We start from the raw sequence: 19,899 nt of genomic DNA on the forward strand, positions 1-19,899 counted from the left end.
CTGTAAACACACTAGGACGTAAGTTTTCCTAAGAATGGAAGACAATTTTGAGTCTTTTAAGATGCTAATGCAAGTGTTTTTGTAAATTTGTAAAAGTCTTTATGACTCTTAAAGGCCTACTGAAACCCACTACTACCGACCACGCAGTCTGATAGTTTATATATCAATGATGAAATCTTAACATTGCAACACATGCCAATACGGCCGGGTTAACTTATAAAGTGCAATTTTAAATTTCCCGGGAAACTTCCGGTTTAAAACATCTAGGTATGATGACGTATGCGCGTGACGTCAATGGTTGAAGCGGAAGTATTGGGACACATTGTATCCCAATACAAACAGCTCTGTTTTCATCGCAAAATTCCACAGTATTCTGGACATCTGTGTTGGTGAATCTTTTGCAATTTGTTTAATGAACAATGGAGACAGCAAAGAAGAAAGCTGTAGGTGGGATCGGTGTATTAGCGGCTGGCTACAGCAACACAACCAGGAGGACTTTGACTTGGATAGCAGACGCGCTATCCGACGCTAGCCGACGCTAGCCGCCGACCACACCGATGATCGGGTGAAGTCCTTCGTCGCGCCGTCGATCGCTGGAACGCAGTTGAGCACGGGTGGTGATGAGCAGATGAGGGCTGGCGTAGGTGGAGAGCTAATGTTTTTAGCATAGCTCTGTCGAGGTCCCGTAGCTAAGTTAGCTTCAATGGCGTCGTTAGCAACAGCATTGCTAGGCTTCGCCAGGCTGGACAGCATTAACCGTGTGGTTACAGGTCTAGGGTTTGGTTCGGTGTCTCCTGATAGTAGAAGTAATAATAGTATTGTTGATCTTCTGTCTATCCTTCCAGTCGGGGGTTTATTTCTTCTGTTTCTATCCGCAGTACAGCATGATGCTCTCACGTTAGCTCCGTAGCTAAAGTGTTTTGCCGATGTATTGTCGTGGAGATAAAAGTCACTGTGAATGTCCATTTCGCGTTCTTGACTCTCATTTTCAAGAGGATATAGTATCCGAGGTGGTTTAAAATACAAATCCGTGATCCACAATAGAAAAAGGAGAAAGTGTGGAATCCAATGAGCCAGCTTGTACCTAAGTTACGGTCAGAGCGAAAAAAGATACGTCCTGCACTGCACTCTAGTCCTTCACTCTCACGTTCCTCATCCACAAATCTTTCATCCTCGCTCAAATTAATGGGGTAATCGTCGCTTTCTCGGTCCGAATCGCTCTCGGTGCATTGTAAACAATGGGGAAATGTGAGGAGCCCTTCAACCTGTGACGTCACGCTACTTCCGGTACAGGCAAGGCTTTTTTTTATCAACAACCAAAAGTTGCGAACTTTATCGTCGATGTTCTCTACTAAATCCTTTCAGCAAAAATATGGCAATATCGCGAAATGTTCAAGTATGACACATAGAATGGACCTGCTATCCCCGTTTAAACTAAGAAAATCTCATTTCAGTAGGCCAGATTTACGTTAACAAAAAACTTAGTGGAGCTGGCAGACTATTTTCTGTCCTTAGGCAACCTACTGCACATGAATATAAAGATGCTAACATATTTGTTTTTTATAAATATTGAGGGCATTGAGGGACCTAATCCAGAGCCAAGAAACCCACAGCTAACCACTGTGCTGGTTGCCTGTGATGTCATCATCACCAATCCAAAGTGTCACCATGACAACGAAGAAGACACCATCTCACCGTTGCTGTTGACACACTGGACCTGTGCCAGCTGCGTGCCAGGCCCGCAGGCCCTCTGCTCGGCGGGGACGCAGCGGTCCAACCCGACCAGACGCCAGTCGTAGCAGCTGGGCTCGTCGCAGGGCAGCCCCTCCACCAGGTGCGGGCAATTAGCAGGGCCCCCTGTTGGCTCGTTGGTGATCTGGCGCCTCCTCAGTTTGAAACCTGCAGCACGGACACTCAATGTTATTTTCTGACATGATGACACGTGTTCACCAACATTACCTATTTAGTGCACTCTCAGGCCAGATGGTGGAATGGAATTAGAATTTCATGCCGCCAAGCTACTATCATCATATTATTTTATTTTCTCGGCTTATTTGGGCTGAGAATATTTGCGCAGTAAAAGTTTTAGTGTCCATGGGGACTTTGCAACAACATGTTTGGCAAAGCGTTTTGAGGCACACAAAGTTTGCAGGCTGACATTATGGAGATTGCATACAGTTTTCACGGCGTTATGAGTCACGGTGCTGAATGGCCCATAGACAGCCTTTACGACCACTGTAGAAAAGTGAACACTAAATCTTTTAGTAGCAATGATTTTCCGGGCTTTTTTTAGTGCATTAACACTCAACCCTCATTCATACATGAGTGTTATGACTAAAAATCCAGATTTCATTATTGCCACATCAGAAAATGATCAGTGTTTCCCACAGGAGTGCTATCGATTTGCTCCATTCACAGACAGTCCCATTATAATGTGTTCGTAATCAGCAAACAAGTTGCGCCAAATCTTTTTGTGGTGGTTAAAATGTGTTTGTGCCAGCGGTTTGCCAAAAATAAATGAATGTAGAGGAAACAGTAATTATCAGTGGTGTCCTGATACAACTTGTTTACTTCCGATACCAATATTGAGTATTGGCCCATAGCTATACTGACCCGATACGATATCGGCATGAATCTTACATAATTTTACAACTTTTATTGTAGTGTGGAATGTTCGAAAAGACTTGATTAACTGATACATATATACGCATATATACATATATATATATATATACACACACATATATATATACACTACCGTTCAAAAGTTTGGGGTCACATTGAAATGTCCTTGATTTTGAAGGTAAAGCACTGTACTTTTCAATGAAGATAACTTTAAACTAGTCTTAACTTTAAAGAAATACACTCTATACATTGCTAATGTGGTAAATGACTATTCTAGCTGCAAATGTCTGGGTTTTGGTGCAATATCTACATAGGTGTATAGAGGCCCATTTCCAGCAACTATCACTCCAGTGTTCTAATGGTACAATGTGTTTGCTCATTGGCTCAGAAGGCTAATTGATGATTAGAAAACCCTTGTGCAATCATGTTCACACATCTGAAAACAGTTTAGCTCGTTACAGAAGCTACAAAACTGACCTTCCTTTGAGCAGATTGAGTTTCTGGAGCATCACATTTGTGGGGTCAATTAAACGCTCAAAATGGCCAGAAAAAGAGAACTTTCATCTGAAACTCGACAGTCTATTCTTGTTGGGCCTCTATACACCTATGTAGACTGCAATATAATGGCAGTCACACACAAGAGATACGTGTAGACTGCAAAATGACTCAAGTAAACACCACCAATTTTTATATGTTCCATTGAAAATATAGAACATTATACATGGCGCTCCAAAATCTATCAAAATGTTTTAGTACGACTTTGGTAAGCTATGAAGCCGCACCGCTTGATGGATTGTACTGTGCTTCAACATACGAGTATTATGTTGTGTGTATAAGGTAAGACTATCTGGCGTTTTGTTTCGCAATATTATGCAAAAGCAACTTTTCTTACCTTCTGGTACCTGCTGATCTGTATTTGGGATCTGCATAAGTCCTAAAAAATTGTGCACTTCCACCTTTGTAGTCCGTGACGACACCGTAGTCGATAAGCTTCTTAATCTTCTTGTTATGGGACATTCATCCTCCGCTGTAGCCATTTCTAATATAAAGTAGTGCAAAGTTCTTACTTATATCGGTCAGTAAACTCGCCATGAAAGCGCAAAAACATACCGGTGTAGTGAGTTTCCATTATTAACCCAAGGAATTTTAGTTATTAGAGAGTTCCGGTCGGACGGTTTTTCACGGGACACATTTCCAGCGGATGAGGAGATGCTGCTCCGCTATTGATTTAAGTAAAGCCTGAATGTCATTGAAACAGTTAGCTCCATCTTTTGACACTTCTTCCACTCCCCGTCCTTGCACGCTACACCACTACAACAAAGATGACGTGGAGAAGACGCTGCCGAAGGTGAGCCATGTAAATAAGACCGCCCACAAAACGGCGCATCCTGAAGCGACTGTCAGAAAGAGGCTTGAAGATGATCTGTAAAACATAATCCATGCAACATTTTGACCAAAGAACCACCATTACATGTTATGTAGACCACAAGGAAGTGTTTTACATTTAGAAAAAAAAAAATTAATATGACTCCTTTAATGCGTCCTATAATCCAGTACACTTTATTAATGAAAAAAGATAAAAACTAGACCATTCATCGGCAGTGCGCCTTATAATCCGGTGCGCCCTATGGTCCGGAAAATACGGTAACTCTGTTAACAAACGACTCTTTGAAAGGAACGGCTCCTCAGGATACGGCTCCCTTAGCCACGAATCCCATCTTTGGAGGAGGCGACTTTTCACTGACGATGCTTTGTCGCAGATATTGTTGCGATCACATAGATCAGGGGTGTCCAAAGTGCGGCCCGGGGGCCATTTGCGGCCCGCAGCTAATTGTTTACCGGCCCGCCACACATTCTGCAAAAATTGCAAAATTGATAGTATTGCAAAAATAAAAATAAACATTTAAAAAAGTGGAACAAGGTGAAATCTAACGAGAAAAAGTTGCAATGTTGACACAAAGCTGCCATGCAGGCTGTTTTTGTTTCTTTTGTCTTTCTTTATTTTTCTTTTTTTTGCCGTTGCTCAAAAAAAAACAAAAGACAAAAAATCTATGTTATAATGAATTATTGACCTATTCATGGCTCCAATTACTTCAAAAATGTCATTTTAAAATGTTTTATGTGGAAAAAATATTGCATATATTGTGTGGTTGCCATAAAAAAACATCAAAGTTTTCTTTGACACAAAAGAGTATAAAAACAAACAAAATAATAGTTTAAACGTAAAATCGACAGATATATTTGAAGTTGATCTCGTAACTTAAGTGTTGAAAGTAAAAAAAAACTAATAAAAATGTATCACTTTATGAGTGGGGGACCTTTTGGATCCCAAATATATTTAGTGGGATTTTATTAATATTTTCACTGTGATTACTCAAAAATATTAAATAATTAAAATCAACGGTGTCCTGCATTATTGATCTTTTAGAGCTATAATTACTAAATACTGCATATTTCCAGTTTTACAATAAAAAAACAAAGTTGTCTTTGACAGAAAAGGCATAAAACCTTTTTTTTTTTAACTTTTTATCAACCTGAAGTCGATATAGAGATTTACTGTAAGCGTTAAATAAAACATAATAATAACAATTTGACTTATTTTTAACATTTTAATGACTGAGACCCTTTATGGTCCCCGGGAGCCCTAAAGGTTAAAAAAAAATCCATTTACTTTGTTATGGTTTGAAAATGGAAAATATCAAAATGGCCCCCGCATGCTTAAATTTTTCCATGTGCGGCCCTCAGTGGAAAAAGTTTGGACACCCCTGACATAGATAGATAGATAGTACTTTATTGATTCCTTCAGGAGAGTTCCCTCAGGAAAATTAAAAATGGGCTCTGGATACTCGATACTGCTGGATAGGAGTGCTTGAGCCACTCATCTGGAACGGACTGTCTAAATTGGAGTGCTAATATGGGAGATTTTAGATGCAGTCCAATATACATAATATATAATCTGACACTCTCTTGCAGATATTGGACCGACATTCGATATCGACATCGTATCGGAACACCCCTACTGATTGTTACATTTTAGCTTGTAAGGAGGGAAGCACCTTTCTTTGCCGCCTGATCGTCACAGTTCTCGAAGGTGCACGGCCCCCAAGCGCCCCAGGGCGACACCTGGCACTCGACGGGACACGCTATCTGGCACAGCTGGGACCGCTCGGGAACAGGACCCTCGCACAGCCAGTTCTCCACTGGGCGTGAAGCTGCGGAAATGAAGAGGAAACCAAATTAGAATGTAAAGATGCTCCAAACCGCAGGAGGATAACTTCATGACTTTTCAGGCATTTTACTCATCTTCTTTTTAGAGAGCAGATCAGAATAGAAAAAAAGTACACATTGATATTCTTTTGTTGTGTTAATTGCCTCGCTGTTAGTGTGTCAGAGTGTTAAATTAGCAGTGCTGAGTCTCAGGATGCGGCAGCAGCAGCAAAGGTGTGAAGATCTAACGTGTTGTTGGCTCACTTTTATTCCACCAGGCCCTATTTGGCATCTGCACGCAACAAACACTGCCACGTTGGAGTTTTTTTTCCCCCAAACATGCAACTGGTGGGAGCCACAGTGGCTTTTATGTAATGCACTGTAAAAAATAGAAAGAACCTGACCCTAATCTCAACCAAGTATTAGCAATATTGTTATTGTACCGTGAGTGCACTGGAAAAACAACCTCACCAAGTATATATTTCTAAAATATGGAATAGAATAGAATAGAATGGACTTTATTGTCATTATATTTGCATATAACGAGATTAAGGACTCCAATTTAAGGTGTGGTAGTGGGAACAAATATGGGGTAAAAATAAATTACACAAGAGGTAATAAAGAAAAAACTAACAATTGAAATAAACAGACTACTATCCAATAAAAATAATAAGCAATCCTGTACAATATACAAAACACTATAGAAATACAGAATACTGTACAATATACAGAACAAGATGAGTACCGGAGTAATAAATAACTATCAGTGTCGGATGTATTGCACTCGAAGGGTAATATTGCACAGTAGGGTATTAGGGTAGGATATTGTATAGGGGTGAATTATTATTATAAGTTAGAGTTCAAGATGGTGACAGCTCTGGGAAAGAAGCTGTCTCTGAGCCTGTTTGTTCTGGCTTTGATGCACCTGTAGCGCCTGCCCGGTCGAACAGGTGGAAGCCAGGGTGTGTGCTGTCCTTAGTGATGCTTTTTGCTCTGTTGAGGCAGCGGGAGTTGTGTAAATCCTTCAGGGAGGGGAGGGGGCAGCCGATGATTTTTTTGCGCAGACTTTATGACCCTCTGAATCGCCTGTTTGTCTGCTTCAGTGCAGCTGGCGTACCACTCTGTCATGCAGTACGTCAGCAGGCTCTCGTCAGCCGAGCGATAGAAGGTCACCATCAGCTGCCTCTCCAGTCTGTTCTTCCTCAGCACCCTCAGGAAGTGTAGTCTCCGCTGGGCCTTCCGGATGACCGCAGTTATATTTTGGGTCCAGGAGAGGTCAGCAGATATGAGGGTGCCGAGGAACTTGAAGGAGCTGACTCTCTCCACCTCCTCGTGAGGGGGGCGGGGTCTGCAGTGTTTTTCCTGAAGTCAAAGATGAGTTCCTTGGCTTTTGTGGTGTTCAGTGCCAGATTATTCACTGAACACCACGCTGATAGCTTCAGGACCTCATCTCTGTATGCAGACTCATCCCCCCCTGTAATGGGACCCACCACCGTTGTGTCATCGACGAATTTGATGATGTTGTTCTCCGGGTGGGCTGGACTACAGTCATTGGTGTAGAGGGAATACAGCAAAGGGCTCAGCACACAGCCCTGTGGAGAGCCGATGCTGAGTGTGCGGGAGGAGGAGAGATGGGGGCCGAGTCTCACTGTCTGAGGTTGGTTGGTCAGGAAGTCCTTAATCCAAAAACAGGTGGGTGTGGGGAGGCCCAAGTCCAGCAGTTTGGTGACCAGGATGCCTGGAATGATGGTAATGAAGGCGGAGCTATAGTCGATGAAAAGCATCCTGACATAGCTCCCCCGGTGTTCCAGGTGGCTCAGTGCAGAGTGGAGAGCCATGGTTATGGCGTCGTCCGTGGATCTGTTCGCCCGGTAGGCAAACTGCTGTGGGTCTAGGGTGGGGGGGGAGGCAGGCTTGGATGTGGTGTAGGACTAGCCTCTCGAAGCACTTCATGATGACAGGTGTGAGCGCTACTGGGCGATAGTCGTTGAGGTTGTTTGTGGCATATTTCTTGGGTACCGGGATAATTGTGGCGGATTTAAGGCAGGGTGGGATGAGTGCCTGTGCCAAGGAGAGGTTGAAGAGGACGGTGATAATGTAGGAGAGCTGGGGTGTATCTGAACAAACATAAAAGTCTCAATCTCCTGAATAGTAATTTTTCAGTAAGACATAACTTGTTTTCAGGCAATAGAACTGAGGGGGAAAAAAACACCACTTTGAGCATCAAGTCTGTTATAAGATTTTAATTGCTAATTTCAGGATCACTTCCAAGTTTTTAAAGCTTAAATACAATGTCTTATTTCCAGAAATCTTACCAAGACAGTTTTGACTTGTTTCATTTGGCAGATTTTTTTTTCTCATGACAAGCAAATATATTTCATATAATTTTTTTCTTAAACTTTTTTTAAGAAGGGCATTTTTTCCAGCGTGCTAACGCCGGCGATCGATTTTTGCTTATGCTAGCTAGCTTACGTTGTTATATTGACATTTTGAGCCGTCGCCCGGCTGCTGCTGCATTCCCTTAAAATTGGTAAAAGTTCTAGATTCTAAATCATGCCTCTCACCTGGATAGTAGAAGGATGTGGCCATATCCCTAGAAGTTGGTCAACTTACTTTGACATTCAACTTAGACCCGGAAATGGCAAGAAAGACATGAAAAGGTGCGAGTTTGCGGTAGCTTTCTTAGTTTTTTTGGGTTTTTTTTCAAATCTTACCTGTGGGTTATGATAAAATCTTCATCTAAACAGAAGATATAAACATCCCATCAGTCTGCATCCCAGTGAGAACAGTGTTTGTTTTATGTTTGTATTTCTTGTCACTTAGCGATACTGCTTCATGATGCCTAGTGTTTCACTAAAGCTGCATCTGTTTAGCGCACTGTTTCTAAAACTTGTCGATCATCCTCCTTATATTCAGGTTCAAAACATAAAGCTCTGGATAATCATTTTCCGAAAGTAGTCTCTGTTGTTTCTCACGAAGTCTGCCGTGAGCAGTAGGTTGGTCGTTGTTAAAGGGAAAAGCATTTCAGTTCAGATCAGTGTCAGTTTATTTGGAACATGCATAGGATACAATGTAATGCATCACACAATTCCAGATGTTTCATTACAGCACGTCCGAAAAGGTGTAGGAAGAAGCGTAGCTTATTTAATCCTACCCCTTTTCATACCATAGCAATTTTATCCAATTTCCTTGTTCTCTGTAACAGAACAGTGAACAAATAAATAATAAATACATAATATACCATAGTGAGCAAACAAATATTAAATACATAAATAATCTTTGTCTCAATAAAAAAAAAAAGGAAAAAAAGGGTTCAAGATGTTCATCATAATTCTTGTTCTGTGTACTTTGTGAACACTTTTAGTTTGAACAGTCTCTTAAACTGAATCATATTGGTGCTTTGTTTGATTTTACTTAATCCATTCCATAATTTAATTCCACATACAGATATGCTAAAGGTTTTAAGTGTTGTACGTGCATACAAATGTTTTAAATGAGATTTTCCTCCAAAGTTATATTTCTGATCTTTTGTTGAGAAGAATTGTTGTACATTCTTGGGTAGCAGGTTATAGTTTGCTTTGTACATCATTTTAGCTGTTTGCAAATGCACCAAATCGTTGAATTTCAATAATTGTGATTGAATAATTAAGGGTTTGTATGTTCTCTATATCCAATTATATTATTATTCTAATTGATAATTTTTGTAACACAGTTAGTGAATGAAGCGCACATTTGTAGTTGTTTCCCCATATTTCTGCACAATAACTCAGATATGGTAACACTAGTGAGCAGTAGAGCGTGTATGTGAAATTAATACGCTGCCGCATGCTTAAAATGAGCAAAATAGGTCAATATTACATGTTATTATGAATGTTACTACATTACCTACGTATATACTTTCAGCGTGTACATTAAATCTTGATGAAGGTATTTGGATGTTTTTTAGAGCGCCTTATAGGCGAAATAGAGCAACTCTTACTGACTTCATTGTTAGCTGACTTTTGCTAACATTTATTTAGGATTTAGAACGCATAAAAAAGAAAAACTTATGTTTTCTTGTCTTCCATAGGCAAAATTCCCCCCAAAAAGTGCAGTTCCCCTTTCAAATGTGACTTAAAACATTGCCTGCATGCTTATAAAGGCAACATGAATTGTGTAATAGAGAGGTGGTCTGCCAACATGGCGGTTGTGAGTTTGATCCTCAGACCCGCTGTTAGTGTGTCAAAGTCTCTCTGGGCAAGCCACAGAACACCCAAATTGTTTATGATTAGAGATGTCCGATAATATCGATAAATGCTTTAAAATATAATATCGTAAATTATCGGTATCGGTTTCAAAAAGTAAAATTAATGACTTTTTAAAACGCCGCTGTACGGAGCGGTACATATCCAGTAAAACACGGACGTAGGGAGAAGTACAGAGCAGTTGCGTCTCCCAGTCATAACTCCATAACTTGAGTTGAAGTTGTTCTCTTATTTTGGAAAACCTTGTTACATTGTTTAATGCAGGGGTGTATGAGGGCCAAACACGGAAAAATTAAAGCATGCGGGGGCCATTTTGATACTTTTAATTTCAAACCATAACAAAATATATGGATTTTTTTTTTTTTTTACCTTTAGGGCTCCCGGGGACCATAAAGGGTCTAAGTCATTAAAATGTTAAAAACAAGTAAAATTATTTTGTATTTATTTTTATTTAACACTTACAGTAAATCTCTACAGTATATCAACTTCAGGTTGGTATAAAGTTAAAAAAAAAAAAAAAATGGTTTTATGCCTTTTCTGTCAAAGACAACTTTGTTTTTTTTTTATAATAAAACTGAAATATGCAGTTTTTCCCACACTGCCCAAAACATTCAGAAAGCAATGTTTGATGTGAAGTACTTAGAGCCTTAAAAATATCAATAATGCAGGACACCATTGATTTTAATTCATTATTATTTTTGAGTAATCACAGTGAAAAGATAAATAAAATCCCATTAAATATAGTTGGGATCCAAAAGGTGCCCCACTCATAAAGTGATACATGTTTATGTTATTTTTTTATTTTCAAAACTTAAGTTACAAGATAAACTTCAGATATATCTGTCGATTTTACGTTTGAACTATTATTTTGTTTGTTTTATGCTCTTTTGTCAAAGAAAATGTTGATGTTTTTGTATGGCAACCACACAATATTTTGTGCAATATTTTCCACATAAAACATTTTAAATTGAAATATTTGAAATAATTGGAGCCTTAAATAGGTCAATAATTCATTATAACATTGATTATTAAATTTTTTTTTGAGCAATGGCAAAAAAAAGAAAAATAAAGATAGATAAAAGAAAAAAAAACAGCCTGCATGGCAGCTTTCTGTCAACATTGCAACTTTTTCTAGTTAGATTTCACCTCATTCCATTTTTTCTAATGTTTTTTTTATTTTTGCAATAGCATTTCCAGAATGTGTGGCGGGCCGGTAAACAATTAGCTGCGGGCCGCCAATGGCCCCCGGGCCACACTTTGGACACCCCTGGTTTAATGCATCCAGCGGGGCATCACAACAAAATTAGGCATAATAATGTGTTAATTCCACGACTGCATATATCGGTATCAGTTGATATCGGAATCGGTAATTAGAAGTTGGACAATCAGGGATGATGTTTGATAAGAAATTATCGAGTTCAAGCCTATTATCGAATCCTCTTATCGAACCGATTCCTTATCGATTCTCTTATCGAGTCCAGATAGGTTGTTGTCTATGGAAAAAAACACAATATTTGGTTTAACAAATCACTTCACATTCTCTACTGTTTGCTACTATAGTATTACCATATCTGAGTTATTGTGCAGAAATAACTACAAATGTGCGCTACATTCGTTAACCGTGCTACAAAAAAGATCAATTCGACTGATACATAATGTTGGATATAGAGAACATACAAACACTTTATTTATTGAGTCAAAAATATTAACGTTCGATGCTTTGGTAAAATTGCAAACAGCTAAAATGATGGGGAATTAAATGATGGAATGGATTAAGTAAAGAAGTTAAACATCGTACTGATATGATCCAGTTTAAGAGGTTGTTCAAATGAATAGTGCTTACAAAGTACAAAGAAGAAGAATTATGAGAAATTCTTTCAACCTTATTGAAAATAAGATATTCTTCATCTCAGTATATTAATAATGACTGAATTAATTAATTACATATTACAAAACTGTTGTATAAACTAATTCACAGATATTTTATTTTAAAAAGGTCAGTAAATGATGTATATATTTGTAAACGCTATGAAGTGGGAAAGGGGTAGGATTAAATAAGCTTTACTTCTTCCTACTCCTGTAAAGTGAAATGATATGAAACTGATGTATTATGATGTGGTCGGATCATGTTTTGTTTAGTTATGTTCTGTTAGTTTTGGACTTCCTTAGTTGTTTTGTGCACTTCGGGGGTTTGTTTTAGTCACCATGGTTACTTATGATTTTCACCTGCCTTCTACGCGCACCTGTTGGTCATCAGAGACTCTATATAAGCCTACCTTTTCCGGTCACTCGTCGTGGCTTCATTGTTTGCATTTGCAACAGTTACGTTGGCATTCTGGTTTTCGAGCTCATGATTCCTGTGCTAAGTTACCTTAGCTTCTAATATTCCTGTGCTAAGTAAGTTTTTGCTTTAGCTTCTTGTGCGAACGGCACACTTTCCTTTTGTTTCGTTTCTGTCTGTTGTAATGTGTATGATTTATGAGAAATAAATCATCTCCTACCTGCACGCTTTCGTCCGGAGCCGTCAGTTTTGCGTCCCGGGAACGAACCGCAGCACGCTGCACCCGGTCCGTGACAAATGACTGAGCTACGTGACGTCATTTCTTGTCGGGACGGGATTCGTTCCTAGGGATTCGAATAAAGAACCAACTCTTTTTCTTTACTATAGTGGTCTCGATAACGGGTACCGGTTCTCAAAAAGGGATTCGAGTCCGAGGACCCGGTTCTTTTCTTATCGAACAACCGGGAAAACCGGGTTCGAGCATCATCCCTATGGACAATATCGGAATATCTGCAAAAAAGCCATTATCGGACATCTCTATTTAAGATGCTGCTTTTTGTGCCGTTTTTGGAAAGTAAAATATTCCTCTATGAAATATTTCTCAACCATTTATTCCATTTTGCCTATATATTACTAGTGTGCTGCCAGGGCCCCTGCACGACATGTGGAAGCGCAGGAGAGCTAAATCATAATCCTGCTCGCCACTGCACACACTGCAAAAACTGAAATCTAAGTAAGATTAAATATCTCAAATAAGGGTGATGTTTGCTTATTTTCTGTCTAATAAGATAATTCTTCTCACTAAGCAGATTTGATGTTAGAGTCTTTTACTTGTTTTAAGGGTTTTGGTCCTATATTATCTCAGTTACACTACCGTTCAAAAGTTTGGGGTCCTTATTTTGAAGGAAAAGCACTGTACTTTTCAATGAAGATAACTTTAAACTAGTCTTAACTTTAAAGGCCTACTGAAACCCACTACTACCGACCACGCAGTCTGATAGTTTATATATCAATGATGAAATCTTAACATTATAACACATGCCAATACGGCCGGGTTAACTTATAAAGTGACATTTTAAATTTGCCGCTAAACTTCCGGTTCGAAACGCCTCTGAGGATGACGTATGCGCGTGACGTAGACCGGCGAACACGGGTATGCCTTCCACATTGAAGCCAATACGAAAAAGCTCTGTTTTCATTTCATAATTCCACAGTATTCTGGACATCTGTGTTTGTGAATCTGTTTCAATCATGTTCATTGCATTATGGAGAAGGAAGCTGAGCAAGCAAAGAAGAAAGTTGTCGGTGCGAAATGGACGTATTTTTCGAACGTAGTCAGCCACAACAGTACACAGCCGCCGCTTCTTTGTTTACATTCCCGAAAGATGCAGTCAAGATGGAAGAACTCGGATAACAAGACTCTAACCAGGAGGACTTTTGACTTCGATACACAGACGCCTGTAGAGAACTGGGACAACACAGACTCTTACCAGGATTACTTTGATTTGGATGACAAAGACGCAGACGTGCTACTGTGAGTATGCAGCTTTGGCTTCTAAACATTTGATCGCTTGACCGTATGTGCGCAACTTTTTTTTGCGTATGTACGTAACTTTTTTTAAATATATAAGCTTTATGAACCTTGGGTTAGGTGAACGGTCTTTTGGGCTGAGTGATTGTGTGTGTTGATCAGGTGTTTGAATTGTATTGGCGTGTTCTATGGAGCTAGGAGCTAGCATAGGAGCTAGGAGCTAGCATAACAAACACGCAGGTGTTTTTATGCAGGATTAATTTGTGGCATATTAAATATAAGCCTGGTTGTGTTGTGGCTAATAGAGTATATATATGTCTTGTGTTTATTTACTGTTGTAGTCATTCCCAGCTGAATATCAGGTACCGTGAGTATGCAGCCTTGGCTGCTAAACATTTGAGAGCTTGACCATATGTGCGCGTCACGTACGTAACTTTTTAAAAATATATAAGCTTTATGAACCTTGGGTTAGGTGAACGGTCTTTTGGGCTGAGTGATTGTGTGTGTTGATCAGGTGTTTGAATTGTATTGGCGTGTTCTATGGAGCTAGGAGCTAGCAGAGGAGCTAGGAGCTAGCGTAACAAACACGCAGGTGTTTTTATGCAGGATTAATTTGTGGCATATTAAATATAAGCCTGGTTGTGTTGTGGCTAATAGAGTATATATATGTCTTGTGTTTATTTACTGTTGTAGTCATTCCCAGCTGAATATCAGGTCACCCCCGGCTCTCACAGCATCTTCCCTATCTGAATAGCTTCAACTCCCCACTAGTCCTTCACTTGCACTTTACTCATCCACAAATCTTTCATCCTCGCTCAAATTAATGGGGAAATTGTCGCTTTCTCGGTCCGAATCTCTCTCACTTCATGCGGCCATCATTGTAAACAATAGGGAACTTTGCGTATATGTTCAACTGACTACGTCACGCTACTTCCGGTAGGGGCAAGCCTTTTTTTTATCAGATACCAAAAGTTGCAATCTTTATCGTCGTTGTTCTATACTAAATCCTTTCAGCAAAAATATGGCAATATCGCAAAATGATCAAGTATGACACATAGAATAGATCTGCTATCCCCGTTTAAATAAAAAAAATGTATTTCAGTAGGCCTTTAAAGAAATACACTCTATACATTGCTAATGTGGTAAATGACTATTCTAGCTGCAAATGTCTGGTTTTTGGTGCAATATCTACATAGGTGTATAGAGGCCCATTTCCAGCAACTATCACTCCAGTGTTCTAATGGTACAATGTGTTTGCTCATTGGCTCAGAAGGCTAATTGATGATTAGAAAACCCTTGTGCAATCATGTTCACACATCTGAAAACAGTTTAGCTCGTTACAGAAGCTACAAAACTGACCTTCCTTTGAGCAGATTGAGTTTCTGAAGCATCACATTTGTGGGGTCAATTAAACGCTCAAAATGGCCAGAAAAAGAGAACTTTCATCTGAAACTCGACAGTCTATTCCTGTTCTTAGAAATGAAGGCTATTCCACAAAATTGTTTGGGTGACCCCAAACTTTTGAATGGTAGTGTAGATATTACAGATTGTTGCTGAGATTTTATGACCTATATTGAGTAAAACATGGTTGAAACTAGAATATCAACTGTTGCAAAGGTGTGCCATCAACACTCACAAGTATAAAACTACTTTTTTAAAGTAATAATTTCTTACTTCAAGCATGAAAAAAAAAAATCATGATTTTGACACATTGTGTCTCATATTAAATCAGATGACAGCCAAATTGACTTTGCGGTTTTATTTTCAATGAAACAATAGAACATACATACTCATATGGTAGTACAGTTGGCACAGTACAGTAAACTGACAGTTAATATTTAAACATTTAACATGTGACATTCCAAACAATTTTGAACAGAAATAGTTCATGCACATTCAGATAAATTCCTCAAAATGACAATTAAAAAAAATTTGGCCTGGGGCCGGGCTGTATATATGCGCACTAATTGACTGAAAGAGCACGCACTTGGCGTGATGATGTCATGTTATCGATGGAGAAAGGCATTTTCAGACCTTATGATTTGCCTGAGCGGCTAGGAGACCCCGAGAGTAACAAGCGGTTGCCTTGTTGCCTTTCCATTAAGAACAATAAATGAATTTTTAGTATAAGTTTGCTGGTTTCAAGAAATGTAATGCCGAGCGCATATCATTATGTCAAGATAATGGCACTAGCATTTACTTAATTTAAGAATAGTTTTCAACATATTGAGCAAAAAAGGCTCTTTTTTTCTACCAAGAAAAGTGCACTTATTAGTGAGAATATACTTATTTTAAGGTATTTTTGGGTTCATTGAGGTTAGCTAATTTTACTTGTTTTGGAAAGTCTTGACAAGCCAAATTGTCTTGTTCTAATGGCAGATAATTTTGCTAAGTTCAAATAAAATACCCCTAATTTTTGTATTTTTTTTCTTGTTTTTGAACACTGACTTTTTGCAGTGCAGCAGAGGAGTCAAGCAGTGGAAATGCAAAAGCGTCTAATTCCTCTTCTAAATAATTCCTTTTATAAACACCCTCCATGTCAAACGCCGGCTTTGCTGAGGCCCCGTTAATCCTCGCCTCATTAGAGGAACACGACCCAACAATTACACTCAATCAGGGCCGCTTGCCCTCACGCTGCCGTGCTTTTCTGAGAGGAAAAAACGACGACAACGAAGACGAGGAGGACAGGTGAGGAAGCGGCGGCGAGAGGAAAAAGGAGGAGAAGAGACGACATAGAGTAAAATAAACAACAGTACCTGTAACCTGGGGAAAGATGGAGGAAGAAGGAAGAGACTAAAAGCACCTACCTGTGATCTGGAAGGAGATGGACAGGAGGGGAGGGACACTAGGCTTCTGTTGCTTTTGGGTCTGAGCAGCTGGAATAAAGAGTCGGGGAAAGCTATTAACTATTAGCTACGGGCAATTAGCTATAAGATGCTAGGTGTTAACTTCTAGCTATTAGCTACTAGCCATTAGCTTTTAGACACATTCACAAATTGGGGGTAGCTGAAGTTCTAAACATGAAGAGAACATCAAACATAAATACACATAAGAGGAGAGAATAAACAAGAAGACAAAAATTTTGAAGTGTATTGTTGAAATAAGGTGGACTTTGTAATCAATCAGTGGTGTCCAAAGTCCTGCCCACAGCTCCTCTTTCATCTGTTATGTTAACGTTGATTTCTTACATCCTTAATTTACAAACAAAACATGTTTCTCCTTAAAGTGTTACACAGGAAACATCGAAGAAATGCCAATGGCACAAATCCCCTGCAAAATGGCACCTGCAAAACAAAATGGCAGACGAGGTGTTGTTCAGGCACATAGGTATAAAGCCGCAGATGTCACTAGATGTGCTATGTCCCTTTTAGCTGCGAACATAAGCTAGTAGGAACTAGGGTTGTACGGTATACTGCTACTAATAAAGTACCGTGGTACTAATAAAATAAAAAAGGTACTATACTGTTAACTACACACCGTAGGATGATGACCACTACCAGCAAGCTCGCGCTACTGAATGTAAACAAATGGGTGGATCTATACAAATTAGAGTTATACGGCTCCAGCACACCCTGCGACCCCGAAAGGGACAAGCGGTGGAAAATGGATGGATGGATGGGTATACCGGTATTAGTATAGTACCGCGATTATAATGAATCATATTCAGTACTATACCGCCTCTGAAAAGTCCCGGTCCTCCAGCCCCCCGCGACCCCGTCGTCATCACGTTGTGTCATTGCTGGTTTACGAGCTGACGAGCATGTTCGGCAGCGCACAATCACGGAGTACTTACAAGCAGACACAGTGTGTAGACAGAAAAGGGAAAACAGACGCATTTTGGCTTAAAAACTAAAGATAAAGGTGAAGGTAACACTGAAACGCCCTCAGGAACAGTTGCTTTAAGACATGGCTAGCTAGTTAGCGGCTAAGTGTTTTAGCTACTTCTAAATCACTAATCCTCGCCTCCATGGCGACAAATAAAGTACGTTTCTTACAAGTATCATCCCTGCAGGACGAGGAATAGCTAAACATGCTTCACTACTCACAGTGGCGTGCGGTGAGGTTAATGTCTGGTGAGGCACGACTGCATCATCACAGTCAGATTTACAAACATATGAACCTGCAGTGCAGGTGTACCTAATGTTGTGTCCCTGCGGTCGTTCGCGGCTCCTGCAGCGCGTGCATTGTTGTTTTTGCACTTTTTGGCTTCTTCTTAAGTGACTTTTTTTTGGGTGGATTCGGTCATGCACGTGGAGGGTTTGGGTGTGGGCTTTGGTTGGTGTGGCCGCGGTGCTCCCGTCGGGGGTGCATTCTGCGGCGGAGGTGCTTGGCACCAGGAGGCGGGGTTATGAGACGAGCCTCACACAGTGTGTCTTCGCAGCAGAGTTTTATGATCGCTCAGCACTAAAAAATATGTTACACACATACAGTTGTTGACAAAATACACTGGACATTATATACCTCAGCTAACTAAACTATGGAAATGTATAATATAATTCATATAGCAATACGGTCTTACTGCACAGCAGGCCAGCAGTTAGCCGAGTCATTGCGCACAATCCATGTTGAGGCACAAATCAGTGACGTGCCTCAACTGGCTGCTGATCACTGCACCGTCTCTTCTCAGTATTTGAACGGCAAATGTGAAAATAAAAATAAAAATAATCTAAAACTGGTGAAGTTAAATGGAAAATAACTTTAGTATAATCACTGGATGCACATAACAATTTAATTATTATTTTTTTCTTTTTACTTTTTTTTTTCTTTCCATGATGGCAGGTGAGGCCGTGCCTCCCCTGCCTCTTGTGACGGCACGCCACTGACTACTCACCGCAGCTCACCGCCATTGGTGGATCTACACCTAACATCCACTGTAATGATACCGAGTACAGGAGCGTATCTCGTCGATACTACTATGATTACGTCAATATTTTTTTGGGCATCACAACATCTTTCGTTTTTTTTAAAATTTATATTATGTTTATAAACTCAGGAAATATGTTCCTGGACACATGAGGACTTTGAATATGACCAATGTATGGTCCTGTAACTACTTGGTATCGGATTGATACCCAAATTTGTGGTATCATCCAAAACTAATGTAAAGCATCCAAACAACAGAAGAATAAGTGATTATTACATTTTAACAGAAGTGTAGATAGAACATGTTAAAAGAGAAAAAAAGCAGATATTAACAGTAAATTACTAATATAATTAGTAGATTAATAATACATTTTTACAGTTTGTCCCTCATAATGTTGACAAAATAATAGAATGATAAATGACACAATATGTTACTGCATATGTCAGCAGACTAATTAGGAGCCTTTGTTTGTTTACTTACTACCAAACAAGTTGTCTTGTATGTTCACTATTTTATTTAAGGACAAACTTGCAATAAGAAACATATGTTTTATGTATCGTAAGATTTTTTGTTAAAATAAAGCCAATAGTGCAATTTTTTGTGGTCCCGTTTATTTAGAAAAGTATCGCAAAGTACCGAAAAGTATCGAAATAATTTTGGTACCGGTACCAAAATATTTGTATCGGGACATCACTAATGCTAATAGACTGTAACAAGTGCAAGAGCAGTATCTAGTGCAGAGGTGTCAAGCTCATTTTAGCTCAGGGGCCGCATAGAGGAAAATCTGTGCACACGCGGGCCAGACTATTAAAATCATGGCAATAAAACTAAAAAATAAAGACAACCTCAGATTGTTTTCTTTGTCTTACTTTGGTCAAAAATAGAACATACAAATTCTGAATAAATTACAATAAAAATATAGAAAAAAATACAGGCAGCGGTAAAGTTTAGATCCATGAAGGAAAGAAGAAAGTGAATGAATGTTTATAACGGAATACATTTACATTTATGATAACCTTTTTTCAAAACAATATAGAATGTGAGATATAACAGGATAATGCATACATTTATCATTTGTTTTCAAAACGGTTACAAAAATTTACTGTGGGACCCCATTTTTTATGACTTTTATGACTTTTTTATGACT

The 19,899-nt window shown here is 39.3% G+C and overlaps 1 protein-coding gene across 1 annotated transcript in view; it reads right to left on the reverse strand.

The window, feature by feature from the left end:
- Nucleotides 1-19,899, reverse strand: part of thsd7ab (thrombospondin, type I, domain containing 7Ab) — a 621,850-nt gene that overhangs the window by 293,098 nt on the left and 308,853 nt on the right. Inside the window, exons 5-7 of the mRNA XM_062062699.1 lie at nt 16,696-16,764; nt 5,682-5,837; nt 1,696-1,899 (exon numbers count right to left, since the gene is read on the reverse strand). Coding sequence (XP_061918683.1) covers nt 1,696-1,899; nt 5,682-5,837; nt 16,696-16,764 — 429 coding nt within the window. The remainder of the gene's footprint in view (nt 1-1,695; nt 1,900-5,681; nt 5,838-16,695; nt 16,765-19,899) is intronic.

Source organism: Entelurus aequoreus, linkage group LG11 (genome assembly GCF_033978785.1).
Source record: "Entelurus aequoreus isolate RoL-2023_Sb linkage group LG11, RoL_Eaeq_v1.1, whole genome shotgun sequence".
NCBI lineage: Eukaryota > Metazoa > Chordata > Actinopteri > Syngnathiformes > Syngnathidae > Entelurus > Entelurus aequoreus.